At 45.1% G+C, this 21601-nt stretch overlaps 1 protein-coding gene across 3 annotated transcripts in view; it reads left to right on the top strand.

Moving 5' to 3' along the window:
- DIDO1 (death inducer-obliterator 1) overlaps positions 1 to 21601 on the top strand; it is a 71052-nt gene that overhangs the window by 31081 nt on the left and 18370 nt on the right. For all 3 annotated transcript variants that reach the window (XM_048498442.1, XM_048498440.1, XM_048498441.1), the window contains 6 exons: positions 14558 to 15035; positions 17814 to 17973; positions 18376 to 18492; positions 19233 to 19340; positions 20264 to 20399; positions 20987 to 21533. In XM_048498442.1, coding sequence (XP_048354399.1) covers positions 14558 to 15035; positions 17814 to 17973; positions 18376 to 18492; positions 19233 to 19340; positions 20264 to 20399; positions 20987 to 21533 — 1546 coding nt within the window. The remainder of the gene's footprint in view (positions 1 to 14557; positions 15036 to 17813; positions 17974 to 18375; positions 18493 to 19232; positions 19341 to 20263; positions 20400 to 20986; positions 21534 to 21601) is intronic.

Here is a 21601-nt window from a genome sequence, read left to right as displayed (position 1 = left end):
CTGGCTGGTATAATCCTGATTATATTTTTTTAATATTCCCTGAAACTGTCTTGAGCATCTAATTAGAACTCTTCCCCCCTCCCCCAATGACAAGGGTAATCTGTACTGGCATTGCACCTCTCCAGTATGGGAGGCATCGGTGCAGATCTGGACTGCTGGAGGCTTCTTCCTGTTCCTGAAAGCAGTGAATGGGAGCTGAAGATGCCCTCAATGGAGCTACGTTTTCAAGACCTAGCTACGAAGACTTAAGCAGTGGTCTGCACTGTATATTACAGGAGGAGGTGTATAAGCTGCAGGTGTATAAACTGCAGCTCATCTGACGTGGGGGGGAGTGTGGAGACTGCTCTCACCCCACAGTCTTACCTGCCGAGAGCCTGAATGTCTTAAGACATGGAAGTAAAGAGCCCCTCAAGACAAAACGTTGCCCAGGCTTTCAGTGCCACTCTTCACCCATTGGATGCCCCATTTGCCATTGGCACCATCTTGGATGATCCACAGGAAGAAAAAGAACTGGGGGAGGACATTATTACCCGGCCCCATCAAATCACTGGCGTCGTGTCCTTATAAGCGATCCTTGCACAACACCTCACATTTATCCACGTTCATTTCTCTAGAGCGTTCGGGGGAGGCAAACAATTAGATAGGAAGCGGTAGTTTTATCAGTTTGTATCATTTACAAAGAGCATGGTGAGGCTTAAAAGGGTCGGGGGGGCAGGCGGGGAGGATTGGGTTGCAGAATACAAAGACGGGAACTTTCCTTCCGACCAGAGACGCACACAGCAATTGAGGCATACCAACATTGCAGTGAGTCACCTGTTCATGGCCACAAGAGGGTGCCCTATGAGCATCTGCCTCTTCTAGGAGCGGCTGGTGCTCCACAGTGTTGCCTGCATCTCTCAGCAGTGTGACCATGCAGCAGCAACGCTTGAAGAGTTGCGCTTTGTGGTAAGTCTACAGCATCTGCGTGCCTTTTGCTATTTTTTCACCTATGAAACGGGCTGGCTTTTATGTTATCCATTCTTCCTGCGAGAATTCAAGCCCATCTCCTGTGTTACGAAGATAGAGGGCTGCGGTGGTTTTGGGCCCCGGGGATTAGTTGGTCCCGTAGCGAATACCTTTGCCTTTCAGTTCAGCGAACAGTTTATCTGCCATTGGTTTCTTGAGGTTCAAAACGGAACGAAAACCATGTCACGGAGGAAGAAGGCTGTAGAGCCGTTTCCTAACACATCTCCATTTGAGTCAAGTGTTGCCTTGCTTAATTAGGCATCCTTGTACTCCTAAACACTATCAAATGCAAAGATAGCCTTTTAACGTGTTCTAGTGGTTGTAAGATCTGCCTCAAGAGGGGGCTGTACCACTGGTGCTGATTAGTTGAGCCTCACCTTTCACCTTCTCCGTAAGGCAGAGATGAATTGAGGGCAGCAAATGTTTTGTGGTGAGGGCTAGGAATGGAGTGCTAATTTTCCCCTTGAGAGCAGCAGAAGTCGAAGTAAGATCTGTGGAGGTTTCCCGTCTGCTGCAGCATCTCATCCTCCAAGCCCCCACAGGCAGCGAGGGGACTCGACAGGTTTCCACAAAGCACTTGCTGGGAATTACTCCATGTTGCAAATCATGTCTGTCGAGGCCCTGCAGAAATGGTTTCTTCAGACATTTAAGTACTGTAACAACTGTTGTATGCCTTGGACAATTTAGGAAAAAACAGGAAATCGAGTGTCTCAACGTGCTACTCGCTTGGAACAAAGGGCTTCAGCCGCCCTGTTCCAACTGGTGATGTGGTTACCAAGGAGCTTTGGGAGATCAAACAGGTTGAAAAGAAATCGCACGCCCTGCAAAAAGGCGGTGACCTGTTTGTGCCAGTCTGCCGTCACGACGCTCAGTCCCCCGGTGTCCAGTCTGCACAGGCAGATTGTAACGGTGACCTTTTTAGCCACCTTGCCAAGTGTCGAGTGATTGTGCTATGTGGTTAAAACTCCAGCTCCTTGTGAAATCTTTTCATTCACAACAGTCCAAGCGGTTTGAAGTTAGCGTGCCCTGTCACAGTGGCAGCAGCTCTGCCACTGAAGGGAAGGAGAATCGTTCCTTAGTTCAAACTTAGGTGCTGTTATTGGTTCGGCCTCAAGTTGACAACATAGGTTGTCCTGTCCACAAACATTTGGCCTGTTCATCCTTCTATTCAAACAAGATATCTGTAACTGGTGACTTGTTTTTAATGTTAAAAGTAGTGAATTCTGCATAATTTCTGTGCACCAAGTAAATGATTTAAATGCATGTTCTAAAGTCAGACCCAATTAGGCACATACAAGAGAGCTGTTGAAACGGATGATATATCCCAACCACAGAGCGCACTGAAAGTGGGAAGGGGTTATGGATCTGTAGTGAAGGATTGGTAAAAACTTAACAATTGTTAAGAATAGAAGTCAGATTCTCTAGACACCTGTATGCCAACAATTTGTAGCCAACACTAGTACTGCATTTAAAATACAGGGCGTAACGTTCTGAGGCCCTGTGAGTTATATGTCACTCCGTAGCTTTGCTGCAAACAATAACTGCAGACATTTGGATTTATATTTAGCACTCCAGTGCTAATGCCACAGTAACATATTCTATGGCACTGAAGGCACAATTGCTATTCACAAAGCGGGTATCTCTATATGGTAAGAAAGTTTGTGCTGAAGAGAGACTTTTTAACATCTCTGTACCACCATGAAACATTGGGCCTGTTTTTGGATGGTATGGTAGTGTTGGCATCTGCTGTAGTGAAAGAGTCTCAATGCAGTCATTGCGTTGTGAGAGAGGCAAGGGATGGTTTCAACTCGGTCCTCTTCATAGTCTAGTGCAGGGGTAGGGAACCTTTAATACTCAAAGAGCCATTTGGACCCGTTTTCCATGGGAAAATAAAACACTTGGAGCCGCAAATAATTTTTGACATTTAAAATAAAGATAACACAATATATATAGGGTTTTTTTAACTTTTACTCTGCTCATTCTGAGAAGCACATGGATGCTCCGCAAGGATGAAGCCGACGGTTCGGCCTCACCGGCCGCCGGGAAAGCGCCCGCCCTGCTCCAACGGGGTAGGCGAGAGGGGAAGCCCACGGCACGGCCGACCATGGGCAGTTGGTGCGCCCGCCCTGCTGCCTGCAGGGTGGGCAAGGATGGGGCCAGCGGCTCGGCTCGTGGAGCCACAGTGCAAGGGCAGAAGAGCCGCATGCGGCTCTCGAGCCGCAGGTTCCCTACCCCTGGTCTAGTGCCAGACTCTAACTCTGGGGAGATCTTGAGCAAAATTCTGTGTACTGAAGCTAAGGAATTTGCTAACAGCTGACTGCAAGAGTTATGATCATGCAGACTTTAATTAGGACTGGCTAATTTGGCACAATTTCATAATTCCGCCACGTAGAGAAATTATAGGAGCACCACCAGGAAAAAAAGTTCCTATGGGGAGATCTTGGAAGGGGGACTCCCCACATTTATGCTCTTAACTGAATGCCTACTGACAGACTGTAAGGAATCGGAAACTATTTCCCATTGAAAACCTATGGCCTGGTGAATATTATATGAAGACGTATTTGCCCATACAAAATTCAGATTTTCTCATCTTGATTCTGTTCCTTGGGGTGCTTTTCCCTGGAGACTGGTCAGTTGGGGAAGAGGAAACTGGAAATTTACTGCTGGATTGGTTGTGGTGAGTTTTCCGGGCTGTGTGACTGTCTAGTGTGTAACACTGTCACTAGACACAGTGTGTAACAAACTTCTCTCTGTGATACACCTCTGAAGATGCCAGCCACAGATACAGGTAAAACATTAGGAACAAGATCCACCAGACCACGGCCACACAGCTGGAAAACCCACCAGAACTAGTTGAATCTGGCTGTGAAAGCCTTCAACAATACTGCTGGAGTGTTATTTTTTTAAAAAAACTGAAATGCAGGCATGCTGTAATCTATGCATGCTTAATTTTTTAATGTGCAGTAGTTGTAATCCATCAATAATTGTAATCAATAAATTAATGTGCAGTGGTTGTAATCAATGAATAGGCTAAGGACACTGCGTAAAGTAGATTTCTATGACTGGTGGTGATGGAAAGTGCTATCAAGTTGCGGCTGGCTTTTAGTGACACTGTGGGGTCCTGACGCCCGTGTTTGTTTTCAGAACTTTACTGCTTGCATTTCTGTTCAGTGGTGGTCAAACCCTTATGCAAAGATGCTACACTTCAAGTCTAAAGTATGCAATAGTATCTCGCCTAGCGCAGTGCACAGTTTTTTTCAGTTCCCACAACGTGGTATGATACTGACTGAGGTGGCTTGACATTGCTTTCCTCTGCACGTCAGCACTAGACGTCCGTATGGGTCTTCCTTCTCAACGCTAACCAGGCTGACCCTGCTTTGCTTCTGAGATCTGACAAGATGAAGCTAGCACGGAGCCTCTAGGTCAGGGCACTTCTGTGATTGCTTGAATGCCACCTTAAGCCCTGCAGACCACAGACTCGTCTAAGACTGCATTCATATTGATCAGCTACTTCAATGAAGGACCATGCAGGACTTCATCATGCACTTTATTCTGCTTGGTTTCAGATTTCTACAATTCTAATCCTTTTACATTGCTTCTTGCATGTCCCATTCTGCTGACTTGCACTATGTCATTCACCCTGGGCCTCATCAAGAAAGATGGACTGTAAATGTACATTTAAATTTTTTTTTAAAAGACATCAGGAAACTTGGAACTAACCTGTGGGGGATCCAGCAGGTTCTCACTGGTTCCCGAGAGTAGGTTACTAATTATTTGTGTGTGCTGAGAGGGGGTTACTAATTGGTGATTTTGCCACGTGATTTTTGCCTTAATTACGCCCCTCCTCTCAGCAGTAGCGCGCAGAACTTGAAGCAGTCTAGCAGGAGGTGCACCGGCGTGCATGGCAGCCTGCGCCTGTGTGCATTCGTTTCCTGCCCAAGGACCGGTGCAGCGGCTGCATCCTTGCCCCAGCCCCGCCCAGGAATGCCCCACTCCCGGAATGCCCGGCCGCAGCCCCGTCATGCCCCGCCCAGTCCCATTGGCGCTACGCCACAGTTTGAATCCCACCACCATGGGAACCTGTTACTAAAATTTTTGGATCCCACCGCTGCCTGTATCCAACCACACATTCTGAACATTTATTTATTTTATTTATGGGATTTCTATACCGCCCAATCCCCAAAGGGCTCTGGGCGGTGTACAACATGCATTCCACATACAGTATATAAACAAAGTTTTCCTAAGAGCAGCAATTGTTGCCTACTGTCCCTGGGCAAAGCTTCAGTTTGCACCGTGGCCACTTTAAAATCCTGATCATTCTGCAGTCCCAAATGTAAAGGTGAGCAGTCTATGCGATCTGCGTACAAGGGGTATAACATCCCGTCACTTTCCTGCTGGTGACTTAAACAATCTAGCTCTTCCTGAAACTTGAGGTATTTGAAACCTTAGAATTTATTTCCTGCGTCTCAACAGCGTAGCTGAGCATCAGAAATGCTTGAGCTCTTCCTGCTTATGAAGTGGAATGAGAGCATAATGCTCCCCTTTCTATGGGTAAATGTAAATGAGGAACAGCAGTCAAAACCTATTTGTCCCCGAAGGATCAAGTTTCTAAGCTTCCTCTCTGTTTGCTTCCCACTGCCCCAAAGAGATGTATGTGCTATCTAAACGCAGTGCTGTTATTGCAGCAGGCTACTGCATGCAGCGTACTGTGGAAGATGAAGCAGGCTGTTCTGGTCGTAAAGAAGGGTGGCAAATTACTTCCTCCTTAAGATCTGTTCGCCCTCCACAACTTCCAGTCAAGTGCAATCTATGGCCATGGCCTCCCCCAGTGAGAGCTTGCTGGGACAATGGGCTGGCTTGGAAAAGAGTTCTCTGAAGCATGAGCAAATTAAAAAGGGTGGGCTGAGACTGGACTTTCTCCAATAGTATGGAGAGAGAGAGATCTAGGACAGGATGACTAAGGTAGGGGACAAATCTAGAGTCATAGCCTGGCTCCTGAGTAAAGTTCTAACTTGGTCAACTTCTTGCATTCAGTGAAGGGAGCTTATACCCTTAAACTCTAGTTGGTCTCCCAAGATGCTGCTGGATTTAAATCCAAACTGTTCTACTGCAGGCCAATACAGCCACCCTCTGAGACTTGGCTATATCCATCTAGGATGTGGCTGTTTTGCACTGATTGCCTGTAAGGCTGGCAAACCTAAGGTGCAAATGTGGGATTTCACATCCAGTTGAACCCCATGAAAGAGCCCAAGCAGAGCATGTAGCCCCTCTTCCTTAACAGCAGCTCATAGTGCTGGTGATCCTAAATCCTCCAGCCTATGCTATGTGGCAGCTATGGATGTAGTCTGCGCCTCGTTGACATACACAAAGCTTATGCTATACGGAGAGTTCTGCTCCAACAGATTTCCACTGATGTCGCAGATCCTAGGGCAAAGTGTGCAGCCTGCATAGCAGAGGCTTCAGCAGACTTTCCTCGCGACTCCTGGATAAGAGCAGGAAACCCTGTAGAGCTGGCTCTGCCAACTGCTATGTTGTTGCCCATTGCCCAACTCCGAAGAATCCAGTGGAAATCCTACCGTGTGCAGGGAACTGAGGATAAGCAGTGCACTGCGCGAATGAGATACTATTCCACACTTTAGCCACCACCAAGTAAAAATGTGAGCACTAAAGTTCTGAAAGCAGACACTGGTGTTGTTGGAATAGTTTAAATGAAAGCCTGGGGTTGCTATTTTTATGAGGCCACGTGCAGCCGAAAGCTGCTCTGTTTTGATGCAGTGTGACTTTCCCAGAACAGACTTAATGCTTTTAGAAAATGTCACAGTTTACTTTAGCCTTGACATTTTTTTCATCACTGTGGCTTATGTCCAGGGGGAAACTTTGGCTAACGAGCACTGAGGGAGTTCTCCCGCAAGGAATGTGAGAACAAAACAGATCCGATCAAAATAACACAATAGCCTGCACGCTTTTGGGTGCTCCAGTTTCAAGTTTTTTTATCTGAGTGGCTCCAGGCTTCTACTGACTTAATTTGGGTTTGAGAAGCTTGTCCTGGAGGGGCGGCAGAGCTGTTTTGAAAGACAATGCCCCTCTGTGTTCAGGGTTAATTAGCAGTGAGCAACCTTTTGTGATTCTCGTGTCTAGAGGGAGGCTGGCTCCTGTGCCTGAAACTGCACCCAGCATAGATGGAGCTAGTCCTTTTATTTTGCAGCACCTTTCTTAAGTTGTTGTGACTGGGCCTCGCAATTGGTTGGTTGGGATGCAGAAGTAAAAGATGCAAATATACACAGGTAAATGCCTTTTTTTCCCCATTGTCCAGAGATGGAGGAGTGTGGCTTGTGTGCAGATGGTACGTTGAATAGATATGTATTTTGGGGGCTGAATGCTGGCTGGAATGGAAAGACATCTGCTGGGGTTGTTTTTTGTGCTCACCTGCTCTGCGCTGCCTGCCATTCATCTCCCGCCCCGCCCCCAATCCTGCTTCCTACATGGGAGCATACCAATCCTGGATGCAATCAAATGTACAATAGGTCCTTTTGGGGTTTTTAATCTGTGAGTCTCTTTACAGGAGAGAAAAGGGGGGTGGGTATAAATCCAAACTCTTCTTCTTCTCTTCTACGTATGTTGCCTGGAGATACCTGATACGTTGGTTTGCCTTTGCCCGGTTATTATCCAAGCCACAAGTGTTTGTGTGTGAGCGCCAGTGCATTCAGGTCTGCTGTGATGCTCGAGGAAGGAAAGGAGTGAGCTGAAAGAGCAGCTGAACGCAAGAAATGCAGCAGCCCCTGGCTTTTCCGTCTCATTTCTCCTCTTGGACTTAATGCTGCACTGTTAACAGCCTGCTTTAGCATCTGGTCCCTTAAGTGGGCCACTTGGTGATCCTGGGGTCCCTCCTTTGGAAGTGTTTCCACAGCTGCTTTTGTTTTTCAAGTGTGTGTGTGTGTTTCCTGGAACAATGGGGATCTGGGCTGCTGGTGTATTTTTAGAACTTGGCACATTTGCATTTGAAGAATTTGTAGGTGTGAGGGGAATCATCCTTTTCGCCTTCCTCGCATCCACATGGATGCCCGGGCACTGCACGTTAATACGTTTATTGTGTGGTTTTTGAAGACTGCTGCGTAGCTGGGATCTGCTGTTGATGATGGCATTGAGGTGGTTCGGAATTGTGACAGCCAGATGAACTAGCCCGGTTTGTTTTTGTTTGCAAGAAACTCTTAAAGTGTCCCTGAGGGTCGACTTCGTGACTGGCTGTTTACACGGGCAGTTATCTAGAGATTAGCTTACACAGGAGAGGTGTCCTTGATCCTCAAAATGCTTTTTTCTCAGCACTTATTATTTGATGTTGTAAACAAATGTACATCTGGCCGATCTTCAGGGCCTGACATTACAGAAGGGCCTGGCTTTGGCCCTGATTGCTATTTCATGGTTTCCCTTATTGCTGCGAAGATTTCACAGGTAGCTCTTGAACTGTTGAACTACTTAAATGTAAAAGTAGTATCAGTTATAATTAAGCAATCAACTGTCATTAAAGGAGGTTTCAGAAGCCAAAATGGACCCAGCTACATGAAATGCCCTCGCCATTTCCTGGCCCCTGCTGGGAAAATGATGCGGCTGGCCTCCACACGGGCCAGGACCTTTATGGCCCCGGCCCCGGCCTGGTGGAACACTCTTCCTCCAGCTGTCCGGGCCCTGCGGGACCTTGGTGAGTTCCGCATTGCCTGTAAGACTGAGTTGTTCCAGCAGGCCTTTGGAGTGTCCAGTCGCTGAAGTGCGCCCCCCCCCCCCCTTACACATTTATTTTATCATCTTATTCTGTTTCCATCTATGCTACGGCCATTCCCTCTTTTTAGGGAGGCCTTTAAATAAATTGGGTTTTGGGATGCCTGATATTTTTGCACTGACCGCTGTTTTTAATGGATTTTATTGGATTTTAGCAAATGTACTATTATGATATATTGTATACATATGGATATTGTTGTGCACCGCCCAGAGCCCTTCAGGGATGGGGCGGTCTGCAAATCCAATCAATCAATCAGTCAATCAATAAACAGCTATCTGAGGATCCTCTTCCTCTACCCTGGAGAATCCAGTTTAAGGGTGGGTGGGCCGACAGAGTGGGGTTAGGATCAGTTTTCTTGATGTTTCCATAGTAAAGCAGGTAGCAGGCAACTTGTGAAAATTATTCGTACAACAACTTCCGAAAATCATTCATACAATTTCTGGTGCGCTGTATGTGTATAACTTGCACAATTTCGCCATCAGTTGGTGCTTAAGCAAAGTAGTGCCTTCATTAAGATCCAGTGTGAGAATACATACAGACTGACCCCTGCACATTTTATCATATTGCTCACGCAGTGTCACACCTATCCTTGCAGCAGTAGGGACAAGAAATCTGTGATCAGGATGATGCAGTTACATTTCCTGAAGGAGGGTTGCACGGTGGTGGGGGAACACAAAGCATTAGAGACCACTGGGGTGCTGTGTGGTTTCCGGGCTGTATGGCTGTGTTCTAGCAGCATTCTCTCCTGACGTTTCGCCTGCATCGGTGGCTGGCATCTTCAGAGGATCTGAAGATGCTCAGATCCATCAGATCCTCTGAAGATGCCAGTCACAGATGCAGGCGAAACGTCAGGAGAGAATGCTGCTAGAACACGGCCATACAGCCCGGAAACCACACAGCACCCCAGTGATTCCGGCCGTGAAAGCCTTCAACAATACATCAGAGAGCACTTGCAGTAGATGAGAAGTAGATGAGCCACCTGGGACTCCGATGGGCCATCTATAATTGGCTGTGAAGATGAAGACTGGGAAGAGTGAAAAAAAATAAGGCTTTAGCATGGTGGGACTCGGTCCACTGTTCGCGGACAGCCACGTTCACAGTTTCCATCAGCAAAGCCAGATTTGCTTCCATTCTTGGAATGACGTTGATACCTCAAGAAGGCTTGCAGCTAACCTGTTCTTCCAGCAGAACTACTTGCCAGCCATATATCCCCCCCACACACACACACACATACGCACACAAGGGCCTTGCCCACTTCCCTGAAATGTGGAGCAGATGCCACATTGATGTGACATCCGTGGCTTTTCTGAAGATTGTTACCCAGAAAGCCACATGGCTTCCAAGTCACTCTTGCTGGCCTCCAAGCTTCAATGGGACTAAACAAAAATACTTCGGGAACCTCCATATTAAGGATTATGACTATGATAAAAACTGATAGTGAACTGCTTGCTATTGATACTATAATCGCTTTTGGAACATTGCTAAACACTCATTATTCCTATGGATTTAGGGGTTGTATATTATCAATCATATGGTGAATATTTTTTGAGTTATGTGCCTTAGATATTTGCATATCTAGTGATCTGATGACTATGTTGGCCTGTTTACAGACTGGGTTGCCAGTGGTTGCTAGCTCAGAATCAACAGTCTGTTATGCTGACCTTTGGCATGACTACGGCTGCAGAGTTGGCATGGTGACAACGGTCGCTGCCCTCAGACGGCCGAGTGCTGTTGCCGAGCAGTTCTGATGTGCAGCAGAGAAATGGGCTGAGAGGAGGGAGTGGCAATAACCCCAGTGCAGCCTGGTTGGTGATGTCAGGGAGTGGGTCTCTGCTGCTGCAGTCGTAACAGCCCCCATCACCTGATGTGTGTCTGTTGTTGGCGCCTGCAGTTGAACTGTGCATAATGTGACAGGGATGCAATGCGGGGATTCTTTTTTCTACCACATTCCTGGTTGTATCAGGAAAAGAATACATGCAAATACTTCCGAGCAACCTTGTATAATTGGATTGTACTATGGAGCTGCCGAGCACATGACAGTCCTTACATGAGTACAACCCACTATGCCCTGCCTCAGATACATGCATCTATAGTTTAAACGGGGGAAATAGATTTAGTATATTTGTTGCCCTGACTGGGGTGGTTCAGGCAGGATCAGCCTGGTTAATGGGGTGCTGTGTGGTTTCCGGGCTCTGTGGCCGTGTTCTAGCAGCATTAGCTCCTGACGTTTCGCCTGCATCTGTGGCTGGCATCTTCAGAGGATCTATGCCAGCCACAGATGCAGGCGAAATGCTAGGGGAGAATACTGCTAGAACACAGCCATACAGCCTGGAAACCACACAGCACCCCAGTGATTCCGGCCGTGAAAGCCTTCAACAATAGCCTGGTTAGTGTTTTGATGGAAGATCACCAAGGATGCCCAGGGTTGCTCCACAGCAGAGGCATATCTAGAGAAAATGTAGCCTGGTGCAAAATCTGACTTTTCCAGGGGCCCGCCCCCATATGGGCGGCCACTCTCCCCCACCACGACGAAGCAATTTTTTTTGCACCAGGTATATGGACCTGGACAGAAGGAGGAGGGGTGTGGGGGCAATTTACCGCCCCCCATGTGACTCAATGGCCACAGTCCGGGGACATTTGACCGCATATGTCCCCCTGGGTGGTACGCCCCTGCGATGCAGGCAGTGGTAACCATCTCTGGATGTATCTTGCCTTAAAACCCTTACTGGGTCACCAGAAGTCAGCTGCAACTTGATGGCAAAAACAACATAAAACTGCTTATAATATTTGCCATTCTGAGAGAGACAGAAGTTGAGTTAAGACGCGGAGAAGCAGGAAGCCAAACTGCTTTGTTGATTCTGGTGGGTTTAAAGAGTCAGAACTGATTCTGAATACCACATCTAAATACTTGTTATGATCAACAGGTTGCAGGTATGAATTAAAAATGCTGAGAAAGTAAAGTAGATAACAAAATGAGCTACATTTCAGGGCGCAGCCTTAAATATTACTGCAAAATAGAGGAATGCAGAACTCTATTCTTTGTTGTGGTTTGCACTTCTACTTGGTGCTTTAATTCCAGGTACTTTCAGTAGAAAGCACTGTGCTTCTCTGCCAGGGGCATAGCTAGGGAAAATGGAGCCTGGGGCAAAACCTGAGTTTTGCGAGGGGCCCCCATATGGGCAGCGTCCCTCCCCCACCACGACCAAACAACATGGTTTGCACCAGGTCATCTCAAAGTCACCATCACATTTTAGAACATGTCACAACACACAAATCTGAACACACCCAGGGCCCCCTAGTTTAAACAATATTGAAAGTGATGCTATTTTTGAAGGGGGGAATCCACCCTGAAACAGCATCACTTTTAATGTTGTTTAAACTAGAGAGCTCAGATTCTCCTTTTAAATCCCCCTTAAAGGGATATTCTGGGCTCCCTAGTTTAAACAACATTGGAAGTGATGCTGTTTCAGGGTAGATTCCCCACCCACCCCGCAAACAGCATCATTTTCAACGTTGGTTGTTGTGGGTTTTCTGGGCTGCGTGGCTGTGGTCTGGTAGATCTTGTACTTAATGTTTCACCTGCATCTGTGGCTGGTATCTTCAGAGGTGTATCACAGAGAGAAGTGTGTTATACACTGTGTCCAGCCTTCTCTTATAACAGAATTCTCTCTGTGAGATGCCAGCCACAGATGCAGGCGAAACGTTAGGAACAAGATCTACCAGATCACGGCCACACAGCCTGTAAAACCCACAACAACCAGTTGAATCTGGTTGTGAAAGCCTTCAACAATACTTTCTATTTTTTTTAATCTAGGGAGCCCAGATTCTCCCTTTAAATCCACTCCAAAGGGGGTGGATTTAAAGAGAGAACCTGGGGAAAATTTGAGGGTGCCTGTCAGGGGAGCAATGTTTAAGCTAACAGTATCAAAATTTTAGGCTATCTTCAAGAGACTCTCCTGATGAAACCACCCAGGTTTAGTGAAGTTTGGTTCTGGGGGCCCAAAGTTATGGACCCTCAAAAGGGTAGCCCCATCTACTATTAGCTCCCATTGGAAACAATGGGGGATGGGGGCACCCATATTGGGGGTCCATAATTTTGGACCCCCTGAACTAAACTTCACTAAACTTGGCTGGTATCATCAGGAGAGTCACCTGGCAATAGCCTGAAATTTTGGTGACACTAGCCTAAAAACTGCAACTCCTGCAGGCCACAAATGGAAAAAACCCTTAAAAATTGAAAAAGTCACGAACAAACCTGCAATTTTTGCGCCCACCACAAGGGAGCGCCCGGGGCACTTGTCCCCAGATGTTCCCATGGTAGCTATGCCTCTGCTCTCAAAAATCCCACTGTTGGTTAAATCAGAATTCTTACACTATCTTCCAACTGCCCCTGCTCTGTTCCACTGTTAAACCTTACCCGCCCTTCCTCCTGGCAAACCTTAACCCATAGAGACCTTCTCTGTGTATTGAATGTGTACGAAAAATCCATGTGGCAGAAATCACACAATGTTTCAGGTGCAATGATACTGTGAGATTTACCATCTAATACTATTCTGTGACACTCTAGTTGATCTTTTACTGTTTCATGGCTTTGATGTAATTGTGGTAATTCAACATATTTTGATACAAGGTGAGTCAGTTGTTGAGTTTGTGTAAGGTGTATGTTTCTCCTCTCTACAATTTGCTGTAAGAACATAAGAAAGAGCCTACTGGAACAGACCAGAGTCCATCTAGTCCAGCACTCTGCTACTTGCAGTGGCCCACCAGGTGCCTTTGGGAGCTTACATGCAGGATGTGAAAGCAATGGCCTTCTGCTGCTGCTGCTGCTGTCGAGCACCTGGTCTGCTAAGGCATTTGCAATCTCAGATCAAGGAGGATCAACATTGGTAGCCATAGATTGACTTCTCCTCCATAAATCTGTCCAAGCCCCTTTTAAAGCTATCCAGGTTAGCGACCATCACCCCCTCCTGTGGCAGCATATTCCAAACACCAATCATGCGTTACGTGAAGAAAATTCCACCGTTGGTTAAATCAGAATATGCTTGCATGGCTGAGGGTAGGTTTGGCCTGTGTAGAATAAATGAAAAACTTATTCCTAGATAGAGAAAGGGCCTGGGTATAAAGAATGATCAAGTTTAATTTCAGCCAAGGTTCTTTACACTTATGTACACTGGTTTCTATTTTATGTTGACATATACTCATGTGTGCAATCCTTGAAGATGGATCTAGTTCTATTTTGAAAAACATGGTAGATTCACATGTGAAATAAAACCCCTGCCCGGCTCCAAATTTCAACTTTCCTGTTAGTGGACACTGGGCTCAATCATGTTGCAGGTGCACCATAAAGGTGATCACCATAAGGCTCAGTGGATCCTTGCTCTCCCTCTTTCCCTCAAATCTAGACACAGTGCAATGAGCATGATGGGAAAAACTCCGAAGGCATCTTGTACACTTCCGTCCAGTTGCGCTGCTCCACGCCTTGCCCAGTGATCATATGCAGAAAGAACGCCTCCCTTCAGTTTGTCATGAGAACAATGCATACAGCTCGTAAATTAATTCAAATTCAGAGACCCTGCTGTGACATTAGTCACATATTGGGGAAACGATCCAATCAAAGCTGAGCTCCTTTCCATCTCTCTGATTTTGTTAGGAGATTTACATACATGCCCAGCCTTCACTGGATCTCTCTCATTAAGACCCACTCTAAAAGACTGGTCTTCATTGTTACCTCAAAGTAGCAACCTGTGTTCATCTTGTTATGGTTTGTTCTTTTAACAGCACAAAAAGAAGAACGAAAGACTGAGGATAAACCGGCAGAACCTTCAGCAGCGTCAAAGAAAATTATTATTTCCACTTCTTCAGTTGAGAGGCAGATGTCTTCCCAAGCTAGGAACCTGCCTCCAAAGAAGCCCTCTTCATTCATTAGTGCGACACCAACCAAGCACCCTATTAAGCATTCTGCCGCAGGCTTCAAAGGGGTCATACCAAAGAAGTCCTCCTCGTTGTCAGCTGGTTCACCTGCATCAAGCGTGGCATCTTCAAAGCCTTCTCCCCTGTCTTATGGTGCATCCTCAGTTCCTAAAAAAACTCTTGCCTCTTCAAGTGTGGCTGGAGGATCCAGAAAGCCCACCGTGTCTTCTGCTTTGCCTGTCCCTGCAGCACAAGCTAAATCTGCCGCAAGTGCTGGTCAGGCGCAACCTAACTCCCAAATTCGACAAAATATACGGAGATCCCTTAAAGAGATTTTGTGGAAAAGGTAGGAACCATGCGCTGTCGTCGACAAATTATTGTTGGCTTTCGTTGCCACCTGAATGTCAGCTTTGGCAACTTTTCAGTAAAGCATATGAAGTGTTTAATGTTTAAAATACAGCAGTGCTTTGTGATAAGATGGCTTATAGCACGGGTGCCAAAGGTGGCACTTGGAGCCCTCTCTGTGGGCACGAACACAGAGAGTTCGTCATGTGGGGGGCGGAAAATCACACACACACATATCTAGGCTGGCCTGGGCCACTGAGCACGATGTGCACACACTGCGGTGAGCAGGGAGGACTCGGCTGGCGGGCCTGGTGCCTGTGCTCCAGGTGGCTGCTGCCTGAGGGGGCGGGGGGCGCAGAGGAGGCAGAGATGCTACAGAGGGACAGAGCAGTGTGTGGGGGACTTGCTGGAGGCTACAGCAGGCTGGTCCCTGCTCGAGTGGGTGGGGCGGAGGAAGAGGGAGCCAACCGGTTTTTCCTAAACTAAAACCTCAGCATTCAGGTTAAATTGCCGGGTTGGCACTTTGCGATAAATAAGGGGGGTTTGGGTTGCAATTTGGGCACTCGGTCTTAAAAAGGTTTGCCATCACTGGCTTATAGTCTAATCCTATGCAGAGTTGTAAACTGATCATTTGCAGTCTGTGGGCCATTGTTTTGTTTTCCGTATTTGTTGGCATATTCTTGTCAAGTTTTTGATGGATTCCATTTCTGTGGCTTGGAATAGTTCTGCTCTGCTGATATCCCATCTGCTGCTGGTGAATTTGTTTCTCCCAATTGCTCTCAGTTCAGCTTTCACTTTACCTTCTAAAACTGCAGGTTGTTCAAAAGACAGCTTCCTTTAATCTCAGCAGTGTATTGTTCCCACCTTTTCTTTATTTTGTCTTGTTAGGTTAATGTATTCCCATGTTAATCTTTCAGCATGCCCAACTGCTTTAAATTACCTTTGGTTTTTGGATCTTCTGGAACAGATCTTTTGTTCGTCCTTTTTTTTGTTCTGTTTCCACTGGTTTTCTTTGTCTCTATGTATCAGTGGTTTGAGAGCTGAATGTAGAGTTTTGATTTGATTTCTGTCACCTTTTGCTTCTCATCTGTCTAGAGTAATTTTAAGAGTTCCATCAGCTGTCCATTGAGGTTTTCATTTCTTTTGGCTACAGGAATACTTTTTCCACACTCTTCGTTGATAGGCTTAGATTGGAGTAACTCTGCCTGAATTCAGAATCTTATGTTGCAAGGGGAGGTTGCCTCAGCGGGCCTGATAAGCCCTCTCAAGAGGCTGCACATGTTTGACACATAGTTCCATATCACAGAGATAGATGTGCATGTATTTGAGTGCATTAGTCTGCTGACAGATGATTGGTGATCTGTGCCATCCAAGGTGGGAATACCAGGTCAAGCTGAAGGGATGGGAAGCTTCCATCAGTCCCCTCAGCTCCCAAACAGCTAACAAGTTGATCTCGGATTCAGGCTCTGATAGTTAAAGCTTCTGAATGTTAAAAAATCCCAGGTTGGTTACTATACAAGCAATTACAACTTCACTCTACTTAGAAATCTATTCAGCTCTGTGTTGCAGACTTCTAGAAAGGTTGGACTAGCATGGAAGAGAGCTTCCAGTGCTGATAGGAGGTTTATATATGCAGAGAATGCCATGTATTTATCAAACTAAAATCAGTGAAATCATTTAATTGTCAGATTTCAGTGGGACTTTAGCAAAATGTATTCCTCTGCTGTAGGAGCCAGCCTGAAAACTAGGATCCAGACTGATTTTTAAGCTTTGTATTTTAGTAACCATCTTTTGTTGCCACCACACTGAATCCTAAACTCTTCACAGTTTCTTCTAATTTGATTAAAGTTACAATAAAACTTGTGGTAGTGTATAAATAAATATGGATTAACCCTGGTTATTGTCATCACAACAAAAAGTTAATCTCTGCCTCTGACTATTGGAGCCAATATATAAAGCAACTGGTTGTGAAATGACCTGCCACCATTAAAATGTTGTAAAGTTAACACATAATCCAACTGTGACAACAAGCTGCACATGCATTTTGTGTCGTACAGTAAAACGTGTTCTGATGTTAAACTATCGATAAACTTTGCACATTTGCACAGAGCCCTTCGGGGACGGGGCGGTATAAAAGTCTAATAAAACAACAACAACAACAACAACAACAACAACAACAATAATAATAATAATAATAATAATAATAATTTACATAGGATTGCTGAGAGACTACAATAAAATTCTAGGAACCACAATGAAGCATCTTCCTGAGATGTTTTGAGCCCTGGTTGAATACTCTGACTTGTGCTGTACATCTGCCACTCTGCCTTTCTGGGAGTTTGGCCATAAGATTTTAGGATACCAGAAGGAGGAGGAGAGGAAGAGGGAGAGATAGAGATAGATATGACATGTCCCAGACTGAAAGTGCATTGAGATTTGCAACATGCTGATTTGTAAGACAACTGCCACAAGTTTGGGATTTATTCCCAAACTTTAATTTGTTAGATGTGGTTGAGACATGCATGTTCTTCCTGGTACTAGTTCTTTTGGAACGTTGATTGGTGTGCTAATAACACGCTTACCTGGTCAGAACTGATGATGAATGCCGTGGAGGAATATGGCAGCTATGAAAAGTGGAAACTGAACTCATAAGGAAAAATCCCTCTTAAGATTAGTATATTGTTTGAGATAGCACATGGAACTATTTACAGGAGTCTCCATGCATTTCTGTTATTTACTAGTGATGTTATTCTTGATTCCCCCCCCCTCCTTTTTACAGAGTAAATGATAGTGATGATCTGTTCATGACAGAGAGTGAAGTGGGAAAGATTGCACTGAATATTGAAAAGGAAATGTTTAACTTGTTCCAAGCTACAGACACTCGATACAAGAGCAAATACCGCAGCATTATGTTCAACCTCAAGGATCCCAAAAATCAGGTTTGTGTGTACGAAAGTGGGGGGAGAATCGGTTACCTGTTTTATTGAATTTCAAGCGGCTTTTGATTTGGCTGCACCCTTACTATAGATGACCGCATGTTGCTTAGGAAGGCTTTGGTGGGAAAAAAGTGTTAAACCAGGGTTCTTTTCTATTTAGAATTGCTAGAGGCATCTCGGTCTTCTCATTCTGCAGAAAGCATTGCAGATGGTTCACGACTATTTTACGAAACGAGCCGTTTCAGAGGAAGGACGTGCATCACACTCTCTCATTTAGCATTACGATCCTTGAGAAGGAATTCATCATGCGTGAAACGTCACTATTCGCTTACCTGTTAGAAGAGGCTTGCTAATTTTGAAAGCAGGAGCTCCTGCTCGGATGATGACGTTTCCCTCTCTCTGCAGGGCCTTTTCCATCGTGTTCTTCGAGAAGACATTGCTTTGTCAAAGCTAGTGAGAATGAAGCCAGAAGAACTTGCGTCCAGAGAGCTGTCCTTGTGGAAAGAAAAACCAGCCAAATCAGTAAATAATAGCAATTCTGTGGTCCCTTCTAAGTAAGGGCTGTTAACGGGCTAACCAGCTTTTGCGGGGAATGTCTTTTGTAGTACTACCTGTGGACTTTTTTTTGCTGATGTCTGTTGTGTAACTTACAAAGATAACTTACCATATTTCAATAGTAAAATGTTTTAAATGACAATGAAGCTTTAAAAGAAATCAGCATAATTGATTCTGTGACCTGGCAAGCTACTTAATTAGCTTAATTAGGAGCAGCCGTGGCGTCGGAGGTGAAGAGCTCGCGTCTCTAATCTGGAGGAACCCGGGTTTGATTCCCGGCTCTGCCGCCTGAGCTGTGGAGGCTTCTCTGGGGGATTCAGATCGGCCTGTGCACTCCCACACACGCCAGCTGGGTGACCTTGGGCTAGTCACAGCTTCTCGGAGCTCTCTCAGCCCCACCTACCTCACAGGGTGTTTATTGTGAGGGGGGAAGGAAAAGGAGATTGTAAGCCCCTTTGAGTCTCCTGCAGGAGAGAAAGGGGGGAATATACATCCAAACTCCTCCTCCTCCTCCTCCTCCTCCTCCTCCTCTTCTTCTTCTACTACTACTACTACTACTACTACTACTACTACTACTACTACTACTACTACTACTACTACTACTACTACTACTACTACTACTACTAATTGGTTTGATAGCTAGCTATAGAGTATTGATTAAAAATTGACCCATATTTATTGTTGTATGAATTTTTTGATTTTCACAGATAATGACATCTAGACGTAAATCTAATGAAAACAAAAAATCAGCAGTGAAGCAAGAATTGATTCCAGATGTTAACATGGAAGATTCCCCACCAGTATCTGACTCAGATGTAAGTATAAATCTCCTGATCTGTACGTCACCGGCATGGCTCACCAAAAATTAAGTGGATACTTGCTAGTAAAGGGGAACATTACGGAGTATTCTTTTACAAACATGCTTTAAACACCACACAAAACCCCTGATATTTAAAAAGGAAAATGTGTTGAAAAACAAAAAGCACAAGATAGCAGTGACAGCAACTGCATGTACACAGTGAAATTCTCACAGGGTCTAGCCCAATTTTGGACCATGTCCATGCTAAAGTTCACTTACTGTCACCTGAGATGTCACTTTGAACAGGATTCCTATGGAACGGTGAATGATACGAAGGTATCAGTTTCTCTAGAACAAAGTTATGTACATATTGTTCCACAGGGCAAGTTTAGTTCTGGAAGTTCTATACAACTCCTCTGTGTGAAGCACTATGCTTGTGCATGGTTGAGCAATGGGCAGACCCTGCCGTCCCCCCCCCCCTTTCTTCTCAGGGGATTTATTAGTAGGACGCCATTGGTACATCTGATATTAGGACGCTGCATTTTAATGGGATTGGTTTTAACATATAGAGCCACTATTTAATGATTATTTAAATCTTGATATTATGGATTTTATTTGTGCTCTATCTATCTGTTTTGTTCACCACCCTGAGCCCTCCGGGGGAGGGCGGTTAATAAATATAAAATAATAATAATAATAATAATAATAATAATAATAATAATAATAATAATAATAATAATAATAATAATAATAATAATAAAAAAAGTGGTTACTTTTATTTTGCTGCAGTGTAACTTATGTTTGGGTTTCCTCCCAGCTTTTTTCCTTTTAAATCGGTGTAAATTGAAGTAATGGATATAGGAATTTGTTAGTTTGGATGTATTACATGAATAAACAACCACATCAGAGAATTGTCTGAGTCTATGCCTTCATTTTTAGGAGCAGCAGGAGTCAGATCGTGCAGCCCCTGAGAAAAGTACAGTGCCTCTTTTGGATATTTTCAGCAGTATGTTGAAGGATACAACAAGTCAGCACCGAGCTCACCTTTTTGACCTTAACTGCAAAATTTGTACAGGTATGTGCGTGTCATAATAGCGCTGCTTGATTGCCCGCATGGTAGGAAGGAGGGAAGACACGTACACGAAATAAAATGAAATTAAGTCAACTTTCCTCTGATTTGCAAATCCAAGTCCGGTCAGGGTCGTGAAATATAAAGGGCCGATTCAGTGACAGTGGTGGAAAAAGTTTTTGCACATCTCATTGCATTTGTAGCATCATCCCCATAATTCAAACAGTGCACCGATCGGCAAATGATCTGGTGATATTGTTTGGATGAATTTGTTAAAATAAAATACTTCTCCGGAAAATAAAGTTCTCTTCTCTTTTGAAACATAGCATAACGTGTTCTTATGACGGCAGAAAGATGGGGTAAAAATCTAGTTAATAAATAAATAAAAAGTCTGACTTCTGCCGTACTTGAGAAGATACTTAATTCATGTGGCCTTTTCAATGGTTTTGGGGGTTTGTCTTGATTTTCTCACAATGTCTGTAAGCAGTATCCCGCTCATTCCTGTTGTACGGAGTGGTGCAAGCATCGTATTCTGTCCGTCAGCCCTCACCTGCTCACTGTGATGTTACTCAATCATGCTGTCTAATACACAGGTCAGATGTCAGCGTCCGATGAAGAATTAACTGCAAAGAAATCAAAAACTTCATCTTCATCTGCTAAGAAAGTTGAACCAAAGCCAGAACCAGTGACAAAATCTGACAGCTTGACTCAAGTGGAGGATATGGAGATTGATAAAGAAGATTCGGACGATGCTCCAGAGCCGACTTCTGGACCTGCCGCTGAAGCAGCGCCTCAGCCAAGCTTGGAAAGAGCTTATGTCCCTTTAGCTCAAGCCCAAAACTGCTTGGAATCCTCTCTAGCCAATGAGAGCTCTCTGTATCCTGCCTCTTATGCTGGTGGAGTGATCACTACTGTAACCGTCTCTGGCAAAGATCCCAGGAAAGCAATGAGCACGTCGGTAACCTCTGTTTCTGCGGGAACATCTGCATTGCATTCCATACCTGCCCCTGAGAAAGGTTCTCTGGGTGAAAGTAAAGCAGACGTTGCGCGGTCGGTTTCACAAACTCCAAAATCAATACTAACAAAGCCGTCGTCCTCAGACCCAAGATATTTACCAGCTCCATCATCCCTAAACGTTGGGTATGTAATACGTTACGCTAAGAAACTATATTTAAATGTATTGTCGAAGGCTTTCACGGCCGGAATCA

Source organism: Sphaerodactylus townsendi, linkage group LG05, assembly GCF_021028975.2.
Source record: "Sphaerodactylus townsendi isolate TG3544 linkage group LG05, MPM_Stown_v2.3, whole genome shotgun sequence".
NCBI classification, from domain to species: Eukaryota; Metazoa; Chordata; class Lepidosauria; order Squamata; family Sphaerodactylidae; genus Sphaerodactylus; species Sphaerodactylus townsendi.
Note: the sequence above shows the minus strand (reverse complement) of the source record. Positions and strands in the feature narration are given on the sequence as shown.